We start from the raw sequence: 13,274 nt of genomic DNA on the forward strand, positions 1-13,274 counted from the left end.
TTTTTTTTTTTTTTTTTGCGGTATGCGGTCCTCTCACTGTTGTGGCCTCTCCCGTCGCGGAGTGCAGGCTCAGTGGCCATGGCTCACGGGCCCAGCCGCTCCGTGGCATGTGGGATCCTCCCAGACCGGGGCACGAACCCGTGTCCCCTACATTGGCAAGCGGACTCTCAACCACTGCGCCACCAGGGAAGCACACATCAATACTTTCTTAATGCAGCAGGAGCCTGACTAACTGCAGTGGGTTGACACTGCCTTTCCAGAGCAGATCTGGGCTCCTTTTGAAGCTCCGTAATGGAAAACTCTCCCTTCCTTCCCAATTTCAGCACAGCCCCTCTGATGACCCTAATGCAGTCAAGGAGCTGAACACCAAGGGTGCAAGCCCTGCCTGCCCAGCCATGACTCCCTCTGCGCCTTTTGCTTTTCAGAAGTGCTTCTGAGCTGGGAGAGAGGCCGCCTTTCAGGCAGATTCAGCTCCTCCTCCTTGCAGCCGAGCATCTCCTTAGAGCCTGTGCTGAAGAAGGGCTGGGCTTTAGAGAGCAGTCTTCCCTGGGGCACGAGATGCTGGGCAGGGGCATGATTTTGTGTCCACGAGTCTCAAGCTTGAGAGTAGTGATCTCCAGAGAAGGATACACAAAGCAATGACTTGGAAAGCTGCCTCAGCTTTACTGAGTGAAAAAAGCAGTTCTCAAAAGAGTATATAGTCTATGATTCCATTTGTTTTTTAAAAACAATATCCATCCATCAGCATGTACATAGAAAAATATAGAAGAATGAATACCAAACAACAATGGTTCTGGAGGGGGAAACACGCAGGATTTTCATTTTCCTTTTTGTGATGTCTCTGTTTTTACAGTGAGCATGCATTGCTTTTATAAGTAGAAAACGCATTTAAAGTGAAACAAACTGCATCAGTCAGGATAGGCCAGTTTTACATCAGGAACAAATAATTTCAAATCTCAGTGGCTTCAAACAACAAAATCTTGTATTTACAGTTGGGATGGTGTTGGGTTTCTGTTATGGTTATTGGCACTGTTCATGTGCCGGAGGGCTAGACGACCTGCTGCCTTCAGTGGTGATGGAGGACTGGACCTGAATTTTCTCAAGAAGACAACTCAGCACAAACAAGGCCCAGGAGGGCTTTGCACAGAGTGGGGAAAATATTAAATCAGTGAAAACAAAAATCTCCCTTGGTGATAACAAATTTCAGCAAGAGCATCTAATTTTAAGCAGCACATCTTTCTGAAGCTTCTCCAAGACAAACCAGCTGCAAACATGGTCCATGGTAGCTAGATGAGCAGCCTTGTGTGTGTCAGGGTATGGAGAATCAGTAAGTGGCATGGATAAAATTGCGGACCCGGGAGCCACACTGGCCTGAGGTCAGAACCTGGCTCTGCCATTCCTAATGTCCTGATCTGTAAAATGGGATCCATTCTACGCAACTTCAGTGGGTCATCATAAGGATTAAGTTGAGGTAAAACATGGTAAACACTGAAAAGAGGGTACTAGCGTGTGGTGAGTGCTCAAGACGGTTCGCTCTCTCTGTCACACTGTAGCAGGACCTCCGTGTAGTCGTGTCCAGACCCTGCCTGCTCCTCCCAAGAACACTGACCGGAGGAATCCAGACAGAGCTTGTCAGGAGGATCCGTTGTACTTTTGGGATGGACCACCTAGTGAGCAAATAGTCTGTAATTTGATACGAGTGAAAGTTGCTGTTTTCTAGAATGGGGTCCAACCAGATGGAATCAAGCTGGTAAGTCATGAGGGGCAAAAGAGCTCCGGGAGAAGAGTCTGCTGTTCAGAGTGGTTCTTGAGCAAATACTTCTGGAGCAGGAATGCCTTGTTTGGCTTGGACTTTTAATTAACCTCACTGGGCGAGGGAGCAGTCTTGGCTTTCTGACACCTGGGGTGTCAGAAGGTAGTGAGTTGACGCCGGTTTGTAAAGCTTGGAAGAGTAAGTCTCCCATGGGTCCGTCAGGCTCTGAGCCTGGGCAGAAAGGGTCCCTGCCCTCCTGCTTCTCCCTCAGCCCTGAGAGGAGTGGATGTGATCATACAAAAGCCTCGGGATAATGTTCATTGTGGCCGCACACAAGGGCAGGAGATTTGCAGAGCCTTTGAGTCATGAATGCAGCAAGACAGAGACATATAGGAAGGCTATTGAACAGCAGGGAAAGAGATCTGGGAGGCCACACTGAGCTTTCATTAAAATGATAGCAGTTGGATGAAAAGCTTTTCAGTTTCCCAACTGTGGAGATGCCCCCCGGCTAATTCCAGGCATATCTCCCCAGCAGGATGTGCAGACTGGGCTTCACATGGAAGTGTTTTCAGCCTCCCCCAGAGACTCTGCTTCCTGAAGGTTCCACCCAGCCCTGCCCTGATGTCGGTGTCTGGATGGACCCCTCCCCACCCCCACTTTCCTGAGGAAATGGGACTGTCATTCCATTCCCCACTTCCCCCCCTTATCTGTGAATCTCAGGGAGCATGGGGAACTGCTAGGTGCGTGTGCCCTGGGGCAGGTTACTTGACCTCTGTGAGCCTCAGCGCTCTCATCCATAAATTGGGAGAGAAATTTGTTGGGAGGATTATATGAGATTTCATGAACGACGAATACATTGCCTGGGACATAGCATCACTCGTTAAATATTCACACCTGCCTCTCCTGTTGCCTCTGTCACCAGCCCCTACGTCCCATGTTTTGTGACCAGTATCGAGTCATCCAGGTCATCCAATCCTGGCTTCCCTGCCACCTGGTGGTGTGATCTTGGGCAAATTGCTTAACCTCTCTGAGCCACCATTTCTGGTTCTGTCAAATGGAGCAGAATATGATAAATCTTGCAGAGCTGTTCTGAGGATCAGATGAGACACTTAGCATCAGCTCCTGGCAGTGTGTGGGACTCAGAGTAGGCCCCCCACAAAAAAGAAAAAGAGAGCTCTTGTTACTACTTCTTTATGGGATGCAGAACCGTGCAGGAGTCCAGCAAGATGATGTTTTATGACTTCTCCTGCGATGTGTCTCTTTGCTCGAGATCATCCCAGAGGACGTTCCAGGGCTGCCAGGGCACAGACCCAGGTGTGAGTGCTGGACCTGCAGGAGCAGAGAGCTGCAGGGGCCTGATCACAAAGGGCCTTGATTGCCTAGGGAGGAGGCCTTGGGGAGCCACTGAAGGTTTGTGAGCTCAGGGCTGCGCTCATGAGGTTAAATAGGTCCCACTGTGCAGCGTTGATTGGAGAGGGACTGGAGGCAGGAAGCCAGGGAGGAGGCTGCCAGAGTGGTCCAGGTCAGAGAGACTGCTCCTGTCCTAAGGATGTGTTTGGGGGGAACAAAATTGAGGGGCAAACCTGATTGAGCTGCAGTAAGGAAAGCCCCTCTGGTCATTCTGGATGCCTCAGTTCAAGGATGTGATGGTCCCTAAACCAGCCTTAGGAATGACCCCAGATGTGCCACCCTGAGCAGGGTGGCATTAATATGGAGTTCGTCCCTTGGGGGGCTTCCTTCCTTGCCGCCTTGCTGGCCCAGGAGGCCAGCAGTCACTGTGGTCTCTGGGTTGCTCCCCTTCCCCCACCTCCTCACTCTTCTTCCCCACCTGGCAGAGCTCCACCTGGAAGGGAACTTCCTGCACGGCCTCCCCAACGAGGTCAGCACCCTGCAGCACCTCAAGGCCATCGACCTGTCCCGGAACCAGTTCCATGACTTCCCTGAGCAGCTCACCACCCTGCCTGCGCTGGAGACCATCAATCTGGAGGAGAACGAGATCGTGGGTGAGTGGACCCAGCCCACCAGGCCCCTCACCTCCCTCTGTCTGCAGAGCCTCCCCTGAGCTCCCTTCCCCGAGTGAGGTTCACAGGGCCTCACAGGGCGCAAGGCATGGGCCTCTGGACTCAGAGTTTCATAGACAAGAGCACAAGGTTGGGCTTTCTGGTCTGAGATTCCCGAGTACAGGGCACTGAGCCTAGGAGGGTAACCATTAGGAGGCCCTGCCACCTGCCAGGGGCCAGGTCAGACACTTGCTTTCACCTGGCAGGTAGAAGGTCTTGGCTTTCCCCCACAGCGATCCCTGAACTGGCTGGGCCACCTTTGGCCACAGTCGCTCCCTCTCGCGTCTCCATCTGCTGGCCTCAGGTGCCTCTGCGACCCTTCAGCTGGGACCCTCTATGCATTGACTCCTGACACAGTCCCCGGCTCGCCCTCCCTGGCATCACAGTGAGCTCTTTGCCATTATTAAGCAGGAGCCACTAGGCAGAGGTGTTCAGAACAGGGTCTCTTTGCCTTCCAGTACAGATATGCTCCCCTCAGGGAACCAGAGGGTCTTCCCGTCTGGGTTGGAGATGTACCTCCTGCAAACAGCAGATCCCAGCGAGCTGGGTTCCTCTGAGGTGGAGGAGGGGTCCCTCTCTTCCTTTTGTAGCAGTTACATACCTTCCGGTCTCATCAGGACCTGAGCACCTCTCCAGCTGCTGTCTAACCTCCCCAGAGAAAGCCCCGCACTCACAGGGTCCTTTTGCTCTCCTCCTCCTTGGCCCCTCCTGCAGCTGCCTCGGTGGGCTCTGGAAGCCCACCTCCAGCCCCATTTCATCCTCTCTCATGTTGCCTCTAATGCTGATGGGTAATAGTAACCCCCTTCAGTTATGCTTTTATTTTCGTAAGCTCTTTCACAGCCATTATGCCATTGATTAAAAGGAAGGGGTCTCTAGTGGTTTGGAGCTGCTCAATGAAGAGCAGCCTGCCTTGTGCGCTGGTGAGTGCCCCTTCTCTCAGGGATGCTGCCTGCAGGGCCCTGGCCCTGGCTGAGTGGGAGGTGGGACCAGTTAAGCTCTGAACTTCTGGGTCCATCCTTTGAGAGATGAGTAAACTGAGGCTCAGAGAGGTTATGAGAGAGCATCGGGTGGCACAGTGAGACCACAGAAGTGCCAGGATAAGAATACATGATTCTTAAACTCAGCCCTGTGCCTGGAGTGGGGTTCCCTTGCCTGGCCTCTGGGAAGACCCTGGGGGTGGGCTCTGGGTCAGTCTTGCCTCCCAAGACCAGGATCACTGAATGGCTGGCCCGTGCGTTGGGCCCCCTGGTCACTTGGGCCCTTGTTCTGTCTTTAAGTGGAAGGAGCATGCCCAGAAGTGCCTTTTCACTGCACAGTTCTTCCTCCTGTGCTGTCCTGACCACGCGGGGTCTTGCCCTGAGCTCTTCATTCTCAGCCAGGCTCTCCTTGCCGGGCCCTTCCTCCTCCTCCTCTTGTTCTTTGAGGCCATTCCTGATGCCTCCACCTCCTCCTGCTGCTTACCTAAATGGGGCAGCAACCAAGCAGGGGCTACTCCAGGCTGATACCAAGACCAGAGCTGGGTGGGTAGCTGCAGGCAGGCAGGTCAGGACAAGTATTGGCCATTGGCTTCCCTACTTCCTAACTACAGCTTTGAAAGACTCACATCTCCTCTCTGAGCTTCAGCTCTTCTCAGCTTTCAAATGGAGTTTCTCCCCACCCTCCCCACCCCCCCACCCCAGAAGGTGGCTTCCCCACGCCCCCAGCCGGAGAACTGGGTGAGTGGTCTGTGCTGGCTGCAGTACAAGAAAAAGTGGGACGTACAGGATGGCACGGATTCCCTAATCTTTCCCCTCCCACAAGGCTGACAACATTCCTTAGCAGCAACAGCTCCCAGAGCAAAGATCGGCTGTTTTGACTTCTTTTGTACATGTATCTCTAACTTTCTGCAGAGTGACAGTAATAACTCTACACATGGAAGCATCTTACAGCTTTACCAAGTGTGCTTGTGTGCAGGCCCAAGGCAACAGGGTGACCATCCCATTTGACAGATGTAGAGATTGAGGCACTAAGACATTCCCCCAGCCTTTATGGTCAAGTGTCTGTTGCACACCTGGCCAGGTAAAAGAGATATCAGCCCCTCGGCTGTGTGTCCCAGTCAGTTCAGTCTGTGACAGAGCCCCCTGCTGCCCAGCCTGGGTCAGGCCTGGGGGACATGGAGATGTCGGGTACTGCCCCTTCCTTCTAGTTTTCCCCAAGTGTCCAGCGGCTCCTCGAGGTGCTTGGCTGATCCCAGGGCCTGCTCCATTGCAGGATGCCTGGGTGTTCTCCCCCAACCAGGTGGAAAGAGGGGCACATGGCGGCAGCTATGGTTCCCTTGCAGGAGGGTCCTCACTTTTATTTTCTACCTGTCTCCAATCCATCCTAGTTACTTGGATGGCTTTCTAACTCCCAAACCAGTGGAAGGCCAGGCCACAGCCTTCACAGCCCAATTGGAGGGAAGAGAGCCGTAATCACAGTGAAGAAGGTGAGGGCTGAAAAGTCCTACATTATGGAAATAGCTTTGCACTCTTCACCAGTTGTAGCCGATCTCCTGCAGGAGCTCATTGGGATAATTGTAGCTGGAGCTCAGGATGCCTTAAGAATGGCTTATTTTTCCCCTTTAAAGCCCTCAGAGAGGATTGGAAAATTTAAAAATAAATCGTTTTTAAAGAAATAAATTGGAGATGCATGAGTTGCCTTAAAGCTTTAGTTCAGTAAGTAGAGAACAAGCAGCTGTGAAGCAAGCCCCCATGTGCATCCGAAGGAGCCTCTGAAGGGACTTCCTCAAAAGATGCCTCCAGGGGCTTCCCTGGTGGCGCAGTGGTTGAGAGTCCGCCTGCCGATGCAGGGGATGCGGGTTCGTGCCCCTGTCCAGGAAGATCCCACATGCCGCAGAGCGGCTGGGCCCGTGAGCCATGGCCACTGAGCCTGTGATTCCAGAGCCTGTGCTCCGCAGCGGGAGAGGCCACAACAGTGAGAGGCCCGCGTAACGCAAAAAAAAAAAAAAAAAAAAAAAGATGTCTTCAGCAAGGCCTCAGGAAGGCCTGGAAGTTGCCTAGGGCAGCAGCAGCATCTTGTTTCTTAACAGTGCCGCTGCCCAGTCTTCCTTTACTCTCTGGACCATGATGCAGGGAGAGGAGAGAGGGCTCGGGTCCATGGACCAGAGAAGGCACAGGACCTTATCAGGGTATGCAGGCTGGGAGAGATGCAGGGACACTGCCCTCTGTTATCTGGTCCAACAGCCGGTGGGCAGGGCGGGGAGGGTGCCCATCCTTGGTGCTCACCAGTAGCTGAATGCCCTTAGGTCGAGGATCTGGGTTAGCATGTGGTGGCCTCGTTGCTGCCGCCTTGTACGGACAGTCCTCCAGTCCATGTGTGTGATGTGGCCTCCCTGTGCTCTCATCTCTGGAGCCACCCTGCTCCCTACCCCCACCCAACATGTATGTATGCGTGGTGTCCGCATACAGCGGGCGCGCAGTTGGTTGGGAGCACAGTACAGAGCAGGAATTCCAAAGGCTCCAAGGCTCTCCGAAATGACTGACACATAATAGAGCAGATTGTTTCGAGTTGCCAGCTATGACCCACTAATAAGTTGTGAAACCAGCATGTGCTGGAGTACATGGTACATACTGCTTTGTGACTTTTTTTTTTTTTTTTTCGGTACGTGAGCCTCTCACTGCTGTGGCCTCTCCCGTTGCGGAGCACAGGCTCCGGACGCGCAGGCTCAGCGGCCATGGCTCACGGGCCCAGCTGCTCCGCGGCACATGGGATCTTCCCGGACCGGGGCACGAACCCGTGTCCCCTGCATCTGCAGGCAGATTCTCAACCACTGCGCCACCAGGGAAGCCCTGTGACTTTTTATTTTAGTTTTGCTATGTACCCGCACAGATATAGGTACTGGGTCATGCTGTAAAATGTATATTTTTTTCTTTTTTTTTTTTTTTGGCCTCGCCACGCAGCTTGTGGGATCTTAGTTCCCTGATCAGGGATCAAACCCACACCCTCGGCAGTGGAAGTGCGGAGTCCTAATCACTGGACCGCCAGGGAATTCCTAAAATGAATTTCTTACAGTGAGTCATGATGAAAAAATATTGAAAGCCGCTTCCATGAGTTGTCCCACAGAGATTTGGGGTCTGTGCTCAGCCAGCCAGCTCCCTGTCCTTCAGCTCTCACCCCTCAACTATGCTACATGCTTCCCTCCTCTCATCTCCACCCGCGTCTCTGTCCATCATGGTCGCCAGCACTGCATCCTCAGGGTGACTGGATGGTGCGGGTGTCGTGAGGATGGGCAGTGATGCCTCGGCTAAGGGGATAAGCTCTCCTCTCACCCGAGTGTGGAGCCAGGTAGATAACAGGTTCAATGCCATCTGACTCTTTATTTCCACCCCATTCCATCTCAGCCACCCTGCACGGCCAAGCTCTCAGTCCAGAAGTCCTGCCTCATGTCTTACCATTTTCTCTGCCTTTGTCCTAACCCCTTGAGTCTGTAGGTCTGGGCCTGGTACAGATGAACAGGAAGTGGTGCAGGTCACAGGCCTCTCCTCCACCCCCCCAAGCTGGGCCCTGGCACACACACATAGCAAGTGCCCCCATCCAGATGGGAGGCTTCCTGGGTCCTTGGGGACAAGCCTGCCAGGCACTTCTGAGAGGGAGAAAAGGGTTTGTAGCTTAGAGTGTTTATTCTGACAACAGTGACCTACAAGTTTCTGGGATATGGGATGGTCCTAATATTTTCCAAACCAGAAGGAGCCTCTGGTATATGGAAGCTTCTGAGTGTGTATAAAGAAGACTGCTTGGGGAGAGAGAGTCTCTGCAGAAATAGGGGCGACAGAGATGAATGAGATGCAGGTCCTGACCTTAAGCTGCTTACAGGCTGTAGGGAAAGTCTGAGTGGGAGCGGAGAGTAAACTACAAGATAAAACATGGTCAGAAGTGCTGAGGTGCCAGGGGGAGGCTCCCAGGCAGAGGGGGCTGTCCACGTGTCCTTGTGAGGTGGGGTTCCCCAGAGAGCCCTGGAAAGGCTTTGGAGGAGGTAGAAGCATTTAGTCCGTGAGTGATGACGTGGGCAGAAGATGGGTCACCCATCCTGTTAAAACCAGGGAGTCAGTTCTTTACCCCAGCAGCCATCACACAGGCCTTGAAGGTGGGTGCGGGAGCAGCGTTCACTCCTAAGAACTCATAATTACTTGATGCTGCAGAGCAATTCAACACATTCCTGGAACATGTGGCATGAAGGGGAGACCAAGTACTGATATTTCGGAGACTTCATTTTGCTTAAGCAGGAGACTATTTTGGTTAAGCTAGAATTTAGCTTTCCATCACCCTCAATTTGCTGGGTTTTTTACCCTATGCATCCACTGTTCCAGAAAGAGCGAGAGATCATAAGGAAACAAAAGCTTGTTAAGAATTTAACAAATAGAGCAATAGCACTTTTAAAAGGAAAAGTACAGATATCCCCTGCTTTTCGAAAGTTTGCTTTACACCACTTCACTTTTACGAAAAGACCTACACTGGTACCTGTTTTCTCTAATCAAGGAAATCCGAAGAGGATTTACACTTTTATGAAAAAATAGGAAAAGCGCAAGTCGCGTTCAGTGTTTATTTTGCAGCAAGTGTTAACAGAGGAAGTTTGTGCCCTGAGCAGAGAGAGTGGCCCTGCCAAGCTCCTTCCCCAGAACCACATCTCAGCATCAAGCCACCATGTGCTTTATCTCAGTTTATTCTGTGTGTCCGTTAATAAGATGTGTCCTAAGGTAGTTGCTTCTTCACTTTATGCCATTTCTGCCTACGAAAGCTTTTATAGGAATGCTCTACTTTGAGATAGCGGGGTACATCTATACCTATATCATGTAGGGATGCTTTGGGCTGCATTTACTTATTTCTGTGTTCACACAGTTTCACTTCTTATCGTCAAGGCCAATAGTTCTCAGAGTGGGGGGGGGGTCCCAGGGCCAGCATCATCATCTGAGAACTTGCTAGAAATACATATTCTTAGGCTCCTCCCCAGACCTTCTCAATCAGAAACTGGGGGAGTGGGGACAGACAGCAATTTGTGCATCTTTTTTTTTTTTTTGGCCGTGCCACTTGGCTTATGGGATCTCAGTTCTGGATCAGGGACTGAACCCGGGCCACGGCAGTGAAAGCGCTGAGACCTAACCACTGGGCCACCAGGGAATTCCCTAGCAGTTTGTTTTAATAAGTTCCCCCCCAGGTGATGTGGATGCATGCTGAAGTTTGAGAATCCCTGTCGAGGCTCTGGCTTCTCAAAGTGTCATCCACAGACCAGCAATAGTGTGGGCATCACCTGGGAACCTGCTAGAAATTCAGAACCTCAGGCTCCACGTCCAACCTCCTGAAAATCAGAATGTATACCGAGCAAGACCCCCAAGTGCTTTCTATGCACAGCAGGGCCTGAGAAGCGCAGGGCCTTTTCCTAAAGCACCAGGTGCCACCTCCGGGCAGCTGACTGTGCTAATGGCCGCACCGTCCTCCCAAGCACAACTGCTCCTTAAGCCTCACAAATTCCTCAGGGTACCCAAGGTTTCCACAAAGTACAGGACCCTTGTCCCTTGGGCTACAAGGATGGTTTGGGGGCACTGTGGAGACTTACAGGGAGTACACCTGGCCCAAGGGGGCACCTGCACCCCTGCCACAGCCCAGTGTATCACTGGGAGCCCAGACCCTGTATCACAGCAACTTTTTCCTTCTCTGGGCAGGTGGGGGAGGGGCAGATCCCTCCAGGGAGCCGCAGCTTCACTCTGGTCTCCATCAATAGAAGAGATTCTCCAGGATATCCTCCCTTAGTGTGGGGCACAAATGCCCACTAGGACCTCAGGATCGCCCTTACCTGACACTGACATCACTGTTCCACCCTGTTTCACGGACTAAATTGATCAGCATCACAGGGGCAGAGAGATGTGGCTTTATTTCACTTTGGGGCTCTACCAAGCTGCCCCTTAGTGAGAGGTTCTGCAGGCTCTCCTTGCTCTTGGAACTCTCCCGTGGCTTGGGGCATGAGCCACAAGCACTGAGTACCAAGTGCTGAGTGAGTGGTACACGAGGAAGCTGGGCTGGGGAGGGCTTCCCGGGGAGTGGGAGTGAGTGGGAACCTGGTCCTATTGTTCCGCATCATACCCCCTCTGTGCCTCTGGGGGGACAGGAGGGGAGTTCTTTCACTGGAGCCCAGAAAATAGTTTTTTTGGTTGTTTTTGTTTTTGTTTTTGTTTTGTGGTACGCGGGCCTCTCACTGCTGTGGCCTCTCCCGTTGCGGAGGAGAGGCTCCGGACGCGCAGGCCCAGCGGCCACGGCCCACGGGCCCAGCCGCTCCGCGGCATGTGGGATCCTCCTGGGCCAGGGCACGAACCTGTGTCCCCTGCATCGGCAGGCAGACCCCCAACCACTGCGCCACCAGGGAAGCCCCAGAAAATAGTTTTTAAACAGAGGAAACCCTAGAAAAGCAGAAGTGGAAATAATGCTCTATTTGATCTGAAACGATAAAATCGCACCGACTTCAAAACCTAACAGCTATGGCTGCTTGACACTGCTCCTCTGTAATCGTCTCATTTAATCTGCTCAGGCCTCTCTTCTGGATAGGGGGCGTTACCTCCACTTGACGGCTAAGAGAGAGGCTCAGAGAGATTAAGCAGACTGCACAGGGGCCTGGTGGAGGTAGGATTTGAACCCAGGTCTTTGGCGCGCCTGGGCCTACGTGTCTTTGGTGTTCCGGAGCCTGCCACGTCTTCATGTGATGGGAGAGGAGGGTGTGGATGGTGCCTGGGGTAGCAGGTCGGGTGCCACACGTCCGGTAGCACCGGTAAGCTATTGGCCAGGTCACAAGGGCAGAGTTTTCTTATACTGGCCTCGCTCAGCCCTGGCAGGTGACCTGTGGTTGCAGAGAGAGGAGCTCTCCCTGTGAGCGGCCTTTTAGCTGGTATTTACAAGGGGCTGATTGGCAAGCACACTTCCTGTAGCTCCCTGCCTGCCAGAGAAGGCTGTTAGCCCCTAAGACAGGTCAAAGCAGAGGAGGTCTGGGAAGACTGTGTCAAACCCCTGACACATTCCTCCTGCCCCTGGATCTTGGGCTCCAAGCCCATCTAGGGGGAAATGGATAGATCCCTGGACACTGGGTTTGAATTACCCCCCCCACCCCCCATCCCGAGCACAGTCAGCTGGCGACAGTCTGAGCCTTGCCCTGCCCTCCAAGCGCTGAGTGTCACAGTGCCCAGGGGAAGATGATTCACCCTTCAAGGTGGCAGCTGCCTGCTTGGCACAGCGGACTCATGCCGTGTGCCCAGAACGCCCTTGTCCAGCACCAGCAGAGTACTGCCCTGTACCCACGGGCAGTGAGCAGTCAGTACAGGCATCTATCATGAAGCCGTCACTAGGCACAGTGTAGGAGCGCCTGCTGGCTGTGGAGCTGCTTGCCGGCTGTGGAGCCGCTTGCTGGCTGTGGAGCCGCTTGAGGGAGAGGTTAGGAGTAAGCAAACAGTCTTCAACAGCAATTAGTACAAATTAGACATGGTCCCCAGACATGGAGGGGTGGGAAGCTCCTGTTGCAGCTCCTGCCCACATGTGTCTGCCTGAAGGGAACTAGCAAGCCGGATCTCTGGGCAGAAGACATTTCACACACTTAGTCTCTGTCCAAGTGGCATTCTCTGTGCCAGCCACTGAGTGGTAAAACTTTGATTACCCACAGAACCTCCAGTTCTCCAGGGTGCTGGTAGCACTCTGCTGGTAGCACAGAGGTGAACAGCAAGAAAAGTTCTTTGGCATTTGCTTAAAACAAAGTACTTTCTTGCTCCCTTAGACAAGCCAGTCTAAGGGACTGTCTGTCTCTCTCTCTCTGTCCAGAGTGCTGGAGAGCAGCCCAGATACTCTGACTCTCAAAGCTCAGCCTTGCAAGGGCTTTATTCAGGGAGTAAGAGGCTTGCAGGGTCACGAACATGGATTTAGGCATTTGGGAAATGTTCATTTGACAGTTGTCGTTTTTTTTTTTTTGTTTTTTGTTTTTTGTTTTTTTTTCTGGTACGCGGGCCTCTCACTGTTGTGGCCTCTCCCATTGCGGAGCACAGGCTCCGTGGCCACGGCTCACGGGCCCAGCCGCTCCACGGCATGTGGGATCTTCCCGGACCGGGGCACGAACCCGTGTCCCCTGCATCGGCAGACGGATTCTCAACCACTGAGCCACCAGGGAAGCCCAGTTGTCGTTTTTTGATTGAGCAGCTTGCTGTGTGCTGGGCGCTGTGCTGGAGATGGAGATGGACAAAGCCCGTTCCCTGTTCTCATGGGGCTCATGTCATGGTCAGTTATACTAGCTGATACTTAGTGGCCATTTATTTCATATCTGGATCTTCTCTAACCATTTTCAAGTGTGCTCTTATTTAACGCTCACAACAACCTTCTGAGGCAGGCACTATTATTCTCCCCAGGTGAGGAAACTGAGGCTCAGGGAAGTTAAGTAACTTGGCCAAGGTCAGGCTTCC

The 13,274-nt window shown here is 52.8% G+C and overlaps 1 protein-coding gene across 2 annotated transcripts in view; it reads left to right on the top strand.

The window, feature by feature from the left end:
- LRRC20 (leucine rich repeat containing 20) overlaps positions 1-13,274 on the top strand; it is a 63,547-nt gene that overhangs the window by 39,258 nt on the left and 11,015 nt on the right. For both annotated transcript variants that reach the window (XM_067025459.1, XM_067025460.1), the window contains exon 4: positions 3,589-3,756. In XM_067025459.1, the coding sequence (XP_066881560.1) occupies positions 3,589-3,756 (168 nt within the window). The remainder of the gene's footprint in view (positions 1-3,588; positions 3,757-13,274) is intronic.

This window comes from Kogia breviceps, chromosome 2 (genome assembly GCF_026419965.1).
Source record: "Kogia breviceps isolate mKogBre1 chromosome 2, mKogBre1 haplotype 1, whole genome shotgun sequence".
NCBI lineage: Eukaryota > Metazoa > Chordata > Mammalia > Artiodactyla > Physeteridae > Kogia > Kogia breviceps.